This window comes from Odontesthes bonariensis, chromosome 18, assembly GCF_027942865.1.
Source record: "Odontesthes bonariensis isolate fOdoBon6 chromosome 18, fOdoBon6.hap1, whole genome shotgun sequence".
Taxonomy (NCBI): Eukaryota; Metazoa; Chordata; class Actinopteri; order Atheriniformes; family Atherinopsidae; genus Odontesthes; species Odontesthes bonariensis.
In genome coordinates, this window is record NC_134523.1 from 22,402,113 (window position 1) to 22,414,654 (window position 12,542).

The 12,542-nt window shown below is 41.4% G+C and overlaps 1 protein-coding gene across 4 annotated transcripts in view; it reads left to right on the plus strand.

The window, feature by feature from the left end:
• Positions 1–354: 354 nt before the first annotated feature.
• LOC142367678 (uncharacterized) overlaps positions 355–12,542 on the plus strand; it is a 69,254-nt gene continuing 57,066 nt past the window's right edge. For 3 of the 4 annotated variants that reach the window (XM_075449699.1, XM_075449700.1, XM_075449701.1), the window contains exon 1: positions 356–626. In XM_075449699.1, the coding sequence (XP_075305814.1) occupies positions 599–626 (28 nt within the window). In that variant the 5' untranslated portion in view covers positions 356–598. Of the gene's footprint in view, positions 627–12,542 lie in introns of all 4 variants that reach the window. The other variant, XM_075449702.1, reaches the window with a different exon arrangement.

The window sequence follows — 12,542 nt, forward strand, 5'->3', positions numbered from 1 at the left end:
ATTTTATACTCTTATTTTCATTTCGTGTTATTTGAACTGTAACTGGTGTAAAATACTCACCTTTTATCCTATTTTGAGGACCTGTTTACTTGGGGCCATGGTCGTTAATTAAAGAGAAAAATGCTCTCTGGGACCCCTCCTGCAGGGTCGGGGTCACTGGGGGTCTTTCTCAGCTCACAGTGGAGCTGTTGCACTAGTTTTGGAGTTGAAAATCTAAACTGGACTTTTATGAAAATCCGAACATTTCAGCATTTATGTTTTTTTTGCATTACAGTGGCTGTGTTATCTTGTCACACAATGCGCTCGCGCGCAGCCCATATGTTTGTACAAACGTGTCCGTGCCACGGAGAGATGGGGAAACAGGAGTGTGTGACGACGGCACGGAGGCAGAGAGAGAGAGAGGAAGCGACACGGTTGACACGCACACGCGCGCTCTCTGTGTCTCACATACGGAGTAGAGGAGGACAGTGAGGGAGACAGAGTGGAGGAGAAGAAGAGGAGGAGAGGGGAAAGCGCTGAGAAAGAGATCCGGGGAGAAATGCCCGCTGGATGAATGGATTTTATTTCCCCCGAGCTGTACGAGCCTCTGTAAGACAACATGGGCTGCATAGGATCCCGGACAATCAGTAAGGACACACCGCTTTATATTCTGCCATGTGGAAGGATGGATGGATGGATGGAGAGAGTGAAAACAAAGGGCAATGTGTTGTGAGAAAATTAGAATATTTCTCGAATACTTTTGAGAGGAGTTGCAGCGCTTTAAAGGAGGCTCTTTTCGGGCATGTGAGATGCCTTTTTTTTGGGGGGGGGGGGGGGGTGCCTCGCCTTTATAGTTTACTGTAGGGATTACTGTAACACCTGAATGTGTGAGGGTTTGAGGGGAGAGGCGGGACAGACTGGGCAGCAGGGATGTGAGCGGAATAAGATTTGGCTTGACGTTTTCGTCTCCACTTGGATGACACCGGGCACGCGGGCAATGGGTACGTGTGAGTCAAGGAGACAGTAAGGAGAGAGACCCCCGCTTTGACACGAAACTAAGGTCATTGCATGCTGGGCGTCTGAGAAAATGTCCCCTCCGCCTCCCTTTCCCCATCTCCTTCTTCTCTTCTCTTCTTCCGCCCCCTCTCACCCCATTCTTTCTCCCAGTCCTTTTCTCCTCTTGTCTCTACTGTGCGTCATACGGCGACGTAATATATTGAGGATGCAGGCTGTGCACACTGGGCTTCTCTCTCACACACACACACACACACACACACACACACACACACACACACACACAGTTGATACACAGGGTTATGAACAGGGGGCTCGGAGATTGACTCGTGCAGTATGACTCAGAACCTGGCTCAGTAAACTCAGGTGTGAGGCTGAACGCTCTGCACATGTAGGTCAATTCTGCAAAGTCAATCTACACCAGGAAAGACAATTCACGTCCAGGTTGTACTCGTTTGGACCATTGACCTCATGCATTAACCCTATTTTACCTCAGGTTTAGGTGTTACCTCACAGCCCATTTCATTTTTGTTGAGAAAGCATGGAAATCATAGCTTCCCCTGCAGTGACAGAGCCTCCTACATTAGTTTCTCTAGAGGGAGTGAGTTATTGGCTTCTTTCTGGTGATTTAACTGATGCAGTATATGTGAAGGCGGGCTCTAATATCATTTGTCTTCAATTCCTCACAGAAGACCAGGATGGGAGCAGACTTGGCTCACTGCTGCTTATGACTTGTTGAAAGTCTTTAAACAGAGCAATGGCAGCTAAGATCTTAAGTCTGCCTGGCATTTCAGTCCGGTATCCGTGCTGGAAGTAGTGCAATCCTTTTGTGATTGTCTCTCTAGTGGCCAAACTCATGAACGTTTGAAGGTGAACTAAAAAGTGGGCGAAAAAATGGTCCACTCACTAACTAGCAAAAAAAAAAAAAGGCTTGTCTTATGCAAAAACACATCACTTTTGAAGGCTCTGGAGAGGTTTAGCAAACATGAACCTTCAGTGATTAGGAATTGCATCCGATCTGCCGTTTCACAGATGTCTTTGAGATCTTTGAGAGAAGTCCTTTGCACGTGAAGCCCAGATGTTTGGGAAACATCAGCTTTTCATATGGGCTGCCAAAGGTGCGTTTTGGGATGACAGTAAACAATGGCACCTCCTGATGAGGTTAGTGTAGAGTGATATATCATAGCATCAAAGAAGAGAGAAGAACAGCGCTGGTGACTTTGTGGTTGAAAAATACGTTTTCCTTTGTCTCTTGACTGGATTTGTTAAGATTTTTTTACCAATTTGCTCTGCTGACTATTGATCTGTTTGAAGCTAGGCCATGATATGCAGTAAGACTAACTGCACTAATGGTTCTGCGTAACAAACGGTCTGCCACTGAATTGGTGGTCTTCAGGGAAAGTGCTTTTTTGTCATCAGAGTAGTAGCCAACCCAAAAGGATTAGCGGTTTTAGATTTTGCTTATTTACAAAGTCTAGAATAATTGTGTAATTATTTTGTTCCATTCACGTGTGCAGGGAGAAAACTGGAATTCAGAGTTTCCGACGTCCATGCCCTCTCGGCCCAAAAGCTAAGGCATGGTGGACATTTTTCCAAATACATCTGCCTGTGAGAAACTTTACCAATTATAGAGGAGGGGCTTTATTTAAACAGTTCTCCTGAATACAACCATACTCTCCTTTTCCCATGTACTTCAGCTGGGAACTTTCAGATGTTTGCCAATCTCAGCAAGGAGTCCAGAGCTAGAAAATAAGGTTTCATTAATTCCAGAATAACACTTAAATGAGCCTGATAAGAACACAAAAGGGTTCGGCAGTGACTCCATACTTTGGTTATATCGCAGACTAATTCATAGATCACAAAGGTTACCGGGGCATTGTGTCGTTGGGATTTCGGTTCAAGCCGCAGTTCCCCTCTCTGACATGAAATCATTGAACTTGATAGTTAGGTTAGCTGTTGTGCCCAGCAGGAAAAGGTGCTTTTGTAAGGTTTGTTAATAAATATTCACTCTATAAGTTTATTGGTGGTAAAGTTAGAAATTACAAACCAGACACAACCGTGTTATCTTGTTTCAATATTTTGAAGTCTAAACATTCAGCGGCACTTTACATGGAAACGAAAACGGGTTAAAAACGCAAAACCTTTTTGCGGATGCACTATATCGTTTAGATGGAAACGGCGTTTTGGGGGCATGAAAACGCAAAAAAGTGAAACCGCCCTCCAGAGTGGAATTCTTGAAAACGCTCCACTGTCGCGCCACCGTGTAAAGGATGAAAACGCAAAACTGCGTTTCTCGTCACATAGAAATGACGTGACAAGCATAATAAAGCGCCAGAAAACCGTGGGAAACACATCAGTAGGCTATCAACATGTCCATCCCTGCGGAGTTTCAAACTCGCGGTAATTGACGTTCAAGAGTCATCAGATAACAGCAATGATGAGCGAGAGTAGTAAAGAACAGACCAAAAATTATGAACTACGTTCTCGAAATTCTTGAAGTTCATAAAGAAAGCAGGCGACCTAGCCAGCTGTGGGTGAGACCTGGGGGGACTTCTCAGTGGTGGGAGCCATCTGGCGTGTTTACTGCATCGATAAATATGAAACGTCACACACTTTTGCGTTTCCGTAGGCACGCAGATTTTCACCCTAAAACGCTCGTCTATATGCAAATTTAAAAGTGAAAACGAAACGCCACTTTTGCGTTTTGGTTTCATTTGTTTCCGTGTAAAGGTAGCCTCAAAGCTGATTGTGTTTTCTTTTGATGACTTGCAAAAGGCCCCGTTGAGATGCTCTATTCACAAATATTAAACTGATTTACCTGTCAGTTATATACATATAAAGTCACGAGTGGAACTTCAGCTCAAAAATCAAACCTTGAACCTCTTAAAAACCTTTTAAGAAGAACACAACATTTATTCACTCCCAAGGTCTGAAAGTGATGCCCACAAAGACAGAAGTAAAAGATTTAAAGCTTCTGTGGAGGGTTTAATTGTCCCACAAAGGCCTCCTCACAACAATGAAGATCTAAGAGACTCCTTTCAAACTGCTGTTCCAAGAAAGTATGGCCACCCCTGTGAAATTGTGTATCAGTCAGCTCCCATTAAGTGTAGCATGCAGCTGGTGTGTCCTGCTTTCACATGCTCATAAATGCAGACCCACACATCGTAGCAGAGGACAATCACCCCTCACTCCCTTTGTTAATGCACAATAAAAGCATCATCAGCTGCTTTATGAAAACAAATAGAGGCTGCTGGAAGATTTCAATAAAAAAAGGAGGGGAGCTGTGACCTTTGGTTGTCATTGAGCTGTGCCGGCGGAAGGACAGCGATGAGTCTGGGGGATGGACGGGATATTTGTCTCTCAGAAGCTTGAGGTGTGAAGATTAAAAAAAATCATGTATTTTTATTTTTTGCCTCATAAGTGGGTGTGTCCCCTTTGTTGTTTTTGTTTTAATTTCATCCCCTTAGGGTGTCCTTCAGCCCCTTCCATCCCCCTCCTTGTTATTTCCTGTGTCAGAGGTACATCAAAGCACATCATATGAGCTATGTGCTGGACACACTCAGTTTTTCATATTGGAAGGTGTGGCTTCACAGCCAAACCGGTCGCTGACTACACTCAGAGGAGACCAAGAACGTGTTTACAGAGGAAAACTGTTGACTGTTGCATCATGTTGTCAGAGCTGAAGTGAAAGTCCAGGACATTTCATGCAAATACTTGCTTCTACTGTATCTGTGACGTAGTGATCTGGTTCGGACTCTCTACAGTCAGAAGCTTGACTCTGCAGATAACAGATCCTTTCTTGCATTGCAGAAAAACAAAATAGGACATTGGTGGTTGGCACAGGAAGCAATGGTGACTGAGCAAATGGCAAAGGGATCACCTACAGAAGACGACTAAGTCATGGTCTCTCCCTGATTTTGAGGATATCTGCCCGCTTTTTTGTGCAACATAACTCACTAAGCCGCTCTCACACATGCACTGCTGTTCTGAAAATGTCCAGACATGTTGTGGAGGGGCTACAAATGTACAAAACATTCACTTCTTTTGACTTTGTAAGAAATTCACGAGTCCCTGCACGTACGACCTGCAGATTTGCACACTTCTGCTGACTTGTGTTGCGTTTGATACTGTGGATATATCTAAATATAGCACTATAGGTTGAAATGATATTAAGACAAAATTGGTAATCAGGGAGCTTCATGCATGCATGTCTAAAATCCCGAGCGGAGAAACTGCTGCAGTTAAGTTCACATAACAACACAAGACTGGAAAAGCTGTCAACAAATATGATGTATCCCTTGTGAAGAGCTCGACTTGCAGACCTTTCAGTGTATGGAACCCTATTTCTTTTTTTTTACACAGTGTGGTCATCTGTTACAGGTTGCTTTAATACCAGCTGATAAATGATCACAACGAGAGACTGACAGCCTTCGTATGTGATCTTATCTGGTAAAATATGGATCCTGCATGCAATAACAGCTTTCATTAACAGAAAGAATATCTAGATGCATCATGATTAAATGTGAGGTGATTCCTCCTGGTTAGGCGAAGGAATCATGGATACAGAAAAGCTTCTGACTGTAGGAAAGTGATTCGGATGTTGGTCATAAACCAAGGCTGGTTTTAAGTTGTTTCAACAAACAAACAAAGCCTAAATACTGTGATTTAGATAGCACTGCTATCCAGACCAACAGTCCTGTCCAATTTGAGGGTGTTAACACTGAAATAATAATCACGTCACGTTATCTACACACTTTTTTTAAAGCACATGTAATTCTTTTTACAACCTTTTTAGGAACTCATTAAATATATGCTAATGAGGATACTTCAGCTGATGCTTTTTCTGATGCTTTTTACGTTTGGAAGGTGAAAAGTCTGGAAATTGAAATAGCCTCACACACTTAAAATCTATCATTTCTAACTTTTTTGGATGGACAAAGTTGTGATCATTGATCATATTAGCAGAATTGGGTAGGAATCCACGTGGCCACTTACAAGATATAAACATCAGATCGATTTTTCAATGCACACATGAATTATTTCAAATTTTTTGCTTTATTATTTTTACAAATATTCATAAAATTCACAAGTTCCTTGAATGTGAAGGGTGTGCTGCAAACTTTAAAAAGAAATGCAAATCCCAACAACTGAATCAGAACAAGCAAAATACCTCAATGAATCAGACTGAAGGGTTGAGCAAACGTGCGGCGAGTATCAGAGGCAAACTGCATGACAGAGCTCTTTAAATTGGTCAGTGACAGGACACCCCCCCCCCCCCCCCCCCCCCCCCCCCCCCCTCCCTCCCTCCAACTCATTGCTTGCAGAATGCTTCCTGCTGTGTTTCTTGTGAGGAACATCTATTCTTATATTAGGCCTGAGTGAGAGAGGCTGCTGCTAAAAATAAATCTGGGGTAAAAGAGGGAGGTCAATGCGAGACAGAGGGAGGGAAATGTTACAATAAATATTGATCAACAGCTGATTCTCTTTGTGCTTCTCTCAATTTTGATTTTCCAGAGGTGTCCTCTGTCTGGCGATCTGCAGAAAAAGAACAAAATGTGTTAGAGAAGCACAAATAACTGTGTTCCATTATAGTCTTTCCTATTCTGGTTCTTACCGTTACCTCAGCCTTGCTGCTGTATCATGGTGGTATGGTATTTCAGTACTCTATTGTTTCCTTGAGCTGTATTTCCCACAGAGTGCCATTTAATCAAAGCATCACCGCCTGTTATTGCACCCGATTATCCTCCAGTTACAGTAGGGCTAATGTCTAGCAGTCATCACTCAGGCAGCAGGACTTTAACACAGAAAGGCTGTCAGGCGGAGTCGCAACTCTGTCTCCACACTTTGCAATCGGGGTTAGAAAGGCGACGCCTTCTGCAGTTACAGGCACTAATAGAAAAGATCAAAGTGAGGAGGATCGAGGCATCGTCTGTCTGATGCACTGAACCTCTCTAAGCTGTCACCTGTCACATCCACTGCGCGAGAGATCCTTCTGGCAGATTTAAGACAAAATCTGAAGTGCGTAGGTGTGTCTAACGATCTAAATTGATCCGTTTGACGTATTTGTGAAAATATACAGATAACTGTAATACTGCTTCACTTGATTGAAAACTCCAAATTTGGAAGAATTAAAGGAATCCTGGGCAGTTTGGTAGCAAAAACTGTAAAGTTTAAACATGATACATGCACATATATCAGAAACATCCAGACAGAAACTCTTGCACCATGAGTAAATCACTTATTTTTAACCCCTTAATGTTCCAACGTTCCACCGGCGGGACATTGCATATTTCACAACAAATCTGGGGTTTTCCTCTGTCCCCCTTTCTATGTACCTACATATGTTATACCCCGTCGGAAAGCTAAAGTTCTTGAGATAAGATTTCAGGATACGATCATAGCTGCAGACACAGTAGACACAGTAAACAAACCAGTCGCAACTACAAAAAATGATGCAACTCACCTATGAAGCCTCACAGCATTCCAAGAATAGACACAACTCCAACAGAAATGGTCCTGTTACGTTGGCAAGGGCCCATTTAACGTACTCCTGTAAAATAATTAGTCCACAAGTCTTACATCCATAAGGTGAAGAACTAAAACCAGTGAGAAACAAGGTGCACAAATGCTTTACACAACATCTGTGAGGCAAAATAGATGCACAGTTTGTGTTCTGAGTTTTAAATGAGTCTGTGGAAGCCAATGCTTTGTCTTGTTGTTTGTGTTTTCTTTAGAGTTAAATGTTTGCAAAAAGTCGTCTTTTTAGCACTGTCAAATGATCAATAATATCTTAGCGTAATTTTCATCATGGTTGCCTTTGTCACCATTCTTCCAGAAGACTCTGAAGATGTTATTTTCTTTCTGTTTTATACTCTATCCAACACATGCTGTCCTCAGAAATTCCTGCAGATGAGCCTTTTTGACAAGAACAGCTTCCAGCAGATCTTCCTTCACATCCAAGCCAATGGCTGACAATGGGCAGAGCAGCATGGAGGTTGTTTGAGGATGCACGTCCTCTGTGGTTCCTAGTTCCTACGTATTTATTTAATTAATTTTAATGTAGAACATGCACGTGTATGTTGTTTAATGTTACTGATGTGAATTTGCTATAGATCTCAAAAATCCGAGTACAGCCTGGCATGCTTGCTGAAAATGATATAGTATGTGTATGTACGATGAGTAAAGAACAGCGTTTGGTTAATGCTGATGGTGTATTTTTTACGTGTTAAGTGCCTCCACCAAGTGGTAGTAATACTTCATATTAGACTCTTGCTTTTCCCGAGACAAACTATCCGGTCTTGACACTATGCTCGTCTTCCGAAGTGAAGAGCCAGTTGTTATAGTCTTTTGTTTGAAGCAAGATTGTGTTCCTCTCAAAAGAGCGGGGGTGCTGCACAGCCGCGGGGCCTTTAAAAATTGAACATTCTAAATGTGACGTCACGAGCGAACAAAGCTACCAAAGTGAATTTCTCAAGCGAAGCTTCTCCATCTACCTCCGCTACCAGGCAGCGTAGGTCGCCCTTGGAGCGTGTACACCAAGGGCAGCACCCCCGCGAAAAAAAACATGAGGAAAGAGAGGGCAGGGACACGAATAAACGTGTTGTTATTTACAATTTGTTATACAAGATATACATCACGTTACAAATTATGTAAAACTACATTATTTACACCTTAGAAGAGCAGGAATAGCAGAGGCAGCTGTGAAAAATAAACTAAATTCGAAATAAAATCCGAAATAAATCAGAAATAAAACTTAATTGCAATGAGAAAATTATGCGTGGGGTTACTACACTATTGTATTGAAGCACTCGATACGGCAATTGCAACAGTCTCAGGATTAAACGACTATTGTTTGGATAGGAACCAAAGTTTACACGTCTGTTTCCGCAAACTCCGCGGATTGTCGGACCCCTACAATCTGTGGATTGTCATTGGTTTTCGCCAAACCGCGTCATAGCTCATTACCATAATGTTATTATGCTGCGTGAACACCAAGAGCGACCTACGCTACCTGAGCGCCGGAAATCATTATTTCTCTATGGAGGGTGAGCTAACTGGGCGACCAGAGCGGATTCGCCAGTGGCGAAGAGAACTGCGCTACCAGAGCGGATTCCAGCGATTAATCTCAAGCTAACATTATGGTAATATGACGCGGTTCGGCGAAAACCAATGACAATCCACAGATTGTAGGGGTCCGACAATCCGCGGGGTTCGCGGAAACAGACGTGTAAACTTTGGTTCCTATCCAAACAATAGTCGTTTAATCCTGAGACTGTTGCAATTGCCGTATCGAGTGCTTCAATACAATAGTGTAGTAACCCCACGCATACCTTTCTCACTGCAATTTTTATTTTAAATTAGATTGAATTAAATTGTTTTATTTCGGATTTATTTCGGATTTAATTTCGAATTTAGTTTCTTTTTCACAGCTGCTATTCCTGCTCTTCTCAGGTGTACCTAATGTAGTTTTACATAATTTGTAACGTGATGTATATCTTGTAAAACAAATTGTAAATAACAACACGTTTATTCGTGTCCCTGCCCTCAGGTAGCGTAGGTCGCTCTTGGTGTACACGCAGCATAAGTACTCACAGCATTCCAGCAAAAATACAGCAGTTATCAGTTTTCTCTAAAAAAAAGTTCTATAAAACCACCTGAAAGCTAGCTGCCAGCTGGTGAACTCCGGAGCATTTAGCAGCTGAGGAATTGTGTACTTTTTTCAAGTTAAGAAAATGAAAAACAAAGTTTAGTTAACAAACAAAAAAAATTTACACCCTCCTTTGAGATGAAATTTGCCTGTTTCGAAGAATATTTGATGCACATATGGAAACAACAGCTCATCTTGTTTGACTTAACTCAATCCTATTTCTGGTCTGAGCTAGCAAACAGTAATCTCACATGACTGATTTTCCCACATATAATATAAGACCCCTGATATTTCTAAAGATTAAAGTAATTCCTGAAGAAGGGTTCTCTCCATTTGCCTGTTTGTGTCTGCCCACCACCGTTTTTGTTATTTTTCCTCCTTGAAGTTTTCTTTAAACTAGGACAACTACTTCTTACTGAATTACAGTCACATAGCCTATACTTACAACCTATGCCACTATGCAGCTTAATTCATTCCATTCAAACCAGTTAACTGAAACGTGTCTGATTCACATTCTATTTTACAGCTTTTCAAAAGATTGCTTCAGATTTGCTCTGCATGGACACGGAAACCTGACTGCTGTCAAGCAGCAAATTCCAGTTTATCTGGTTTCCAACACAGTATTATGAAGACTTACTTCATAAAACTACATTTTTTGTTTTAAATAATTCTCTCATTCTGCTTTCAGATGCAGTTTTTTTAAGGTTTGAAAATGACAAAGTACATGCTTATCCATTAAAAACTACTTGGTTAATGTTAGAAAACAAAATGAATATAGCTTGCATTTAAACATACTTAGATGCTTATTTATTTCCTTTTATGCTTATAATGTAACAAAGAAAAGTGTCCTTTTTCTGGCTTAATAATAGATGAGTTTGTCCCCCTCAGCAAAATATAGAAAATGTGGTAGAACACTATTTTATATTTTGCCATGAGAGCCAGTTGGACTGAAATAGATGTCATATCTGTCAAGGAAGGCTTGAATAATGGGAAATGGGGGTGAAATCATAAAGGAAAGTGAGACCCAGAAGCGTTAATGGTAAGCATCCAAAGATTTTCAACAGCTGCCACATGCTTGGAGAAGATCAATATGACTCATCAATTTTTCATTAAGGTGGTATTTTTCACTTCCTCACATTAACTGTCCAAGACAGAGGAAAAATGATTGTGGATCCGTCCAAAAACACCTTGTATTACATCTCGCTACAAAAAGAAAGGAAGCCTCAACTACCGTTCTCTACATTCAGCAAACAAAACAGTGATTTCCTCAACATGCTTTTTGCATCATTTCCATCCTTTGTGCCACTCCCGAGTATTGCTGGTGTGCACCGGCAGTGAACTGCCCGATGTGAGAATGTCCAGATGAAATCTCTGGTGTTTTGTGTGTAAGGACTCATGATTGCGCTCTGAGTCAGCCAGACCTTTTAATTCTAAAATATTAATTAGTTTCCATTACTTGAGTTGAGGATGTTTTTTATTTAGATGATCCTACTTTTTACTTACTTTTTTAATTCAAGGAGAGCTTTGGAAAAAAAACAAAAAACCCAGTTTTAGTCACTTATTATTTTGTTCACGTTTCAGGCCTAAAGCTTTTCCACTAATAAGACTGGATCATAATGCAGCATCAAATGGCTTCATGAGCAGCCAGTGTTGCTGAGTTTAGCAGCCAAACATGGACAGGACACGTAAATATAAGAACTGCTGTATTAATATTCACTATTCTAATGCCTTCAGCAGTATTTCTGGAATATAGATATCGATGTCTGTGCATTATAGAGACTTTGTTTTTTGCTATTTGAGATGTAATGTGATCCATCAGTCTGTAAGTGCAGTGTTGTTTTGGCTTTTGGGTTTCAGTTGGCAGCAGACAGCGACAGAGTGAGACGCTCTGACTGTGAGTAAAAAATACACTCACAGTTTGGCAGACAGCAGCTTGATTTCCACATAAATAAAGGCAGGTTGGATGATTCTAGTCGCATCTGATGTGACACTCGGACTGTGCGGTGATCTGCGAATTCAACAGGATCAGAATCCTGCTGGTTTTATTTTTAGCCATATTGATTCAGGCCAGTAATGGAAAACGAAGGTGACGCCTTCTTCGGCTTGTCTTTTTCTGAGTCTCCCGTTTCCCGCTTTCTCCTCTAAATTTTTTGTTGCAGTGGCGCTGTAGCTACAGCTTCAGATTCTCCACTTGGAAGCCTGATGTGACATGGACAGTTAAGAAAAGCTGCCCTGAGCAATTTTACAATCATTTTTATAAATGACAACCAAGGTAATAGCTTGGTGTGAACCATAGGGTTGTGTCAGTAAACTGCACACTACATGTGTTTCCTCTCATCTGTGTGTCTTACTGATAAAAAAAGAGAGCGATTTAATTATGTTAGCACTTGTAACTCACAGCAGAAATGTGCAATAAAGAGTCGATACAAACAGACAGAGATGTCACACGTGGAAAAAAGGTCTCACTTTGAGCTCTTTTGCAGACTTCAGCAACCAAAATTGTCCTTGGACATTTCTTAATTAATTGTGTCAACCCACTTACCCTCTCCAAGGTCACAGAGGGGCTGGAGTCTGTCCCAGCACGCATTGTCCTATCATAAAAGCAACCATCAAGGCAAGCTTTAAAGCTTATCTATTGGCTCTCCACATAGTTTGATAGCACAAACTGCCTCCTGTGGTCATACCGTCTGGTCTGTTTATCACTTATTAACTCTGACAAGGACATTTAGTCTTGTTTGTCTTTGACTGACAAATTGTGAATGAAAAAATTTACAATTTTCCCAGCCTTATCTTTTGAATAAATGTAACTGCTTGCAACATGCTCATCAACATGATGGATGAGGAAAAAAATTCCGACCACCATCATTGTTTATGATGTTGGTCCATCAAGCGGTATCAAAAC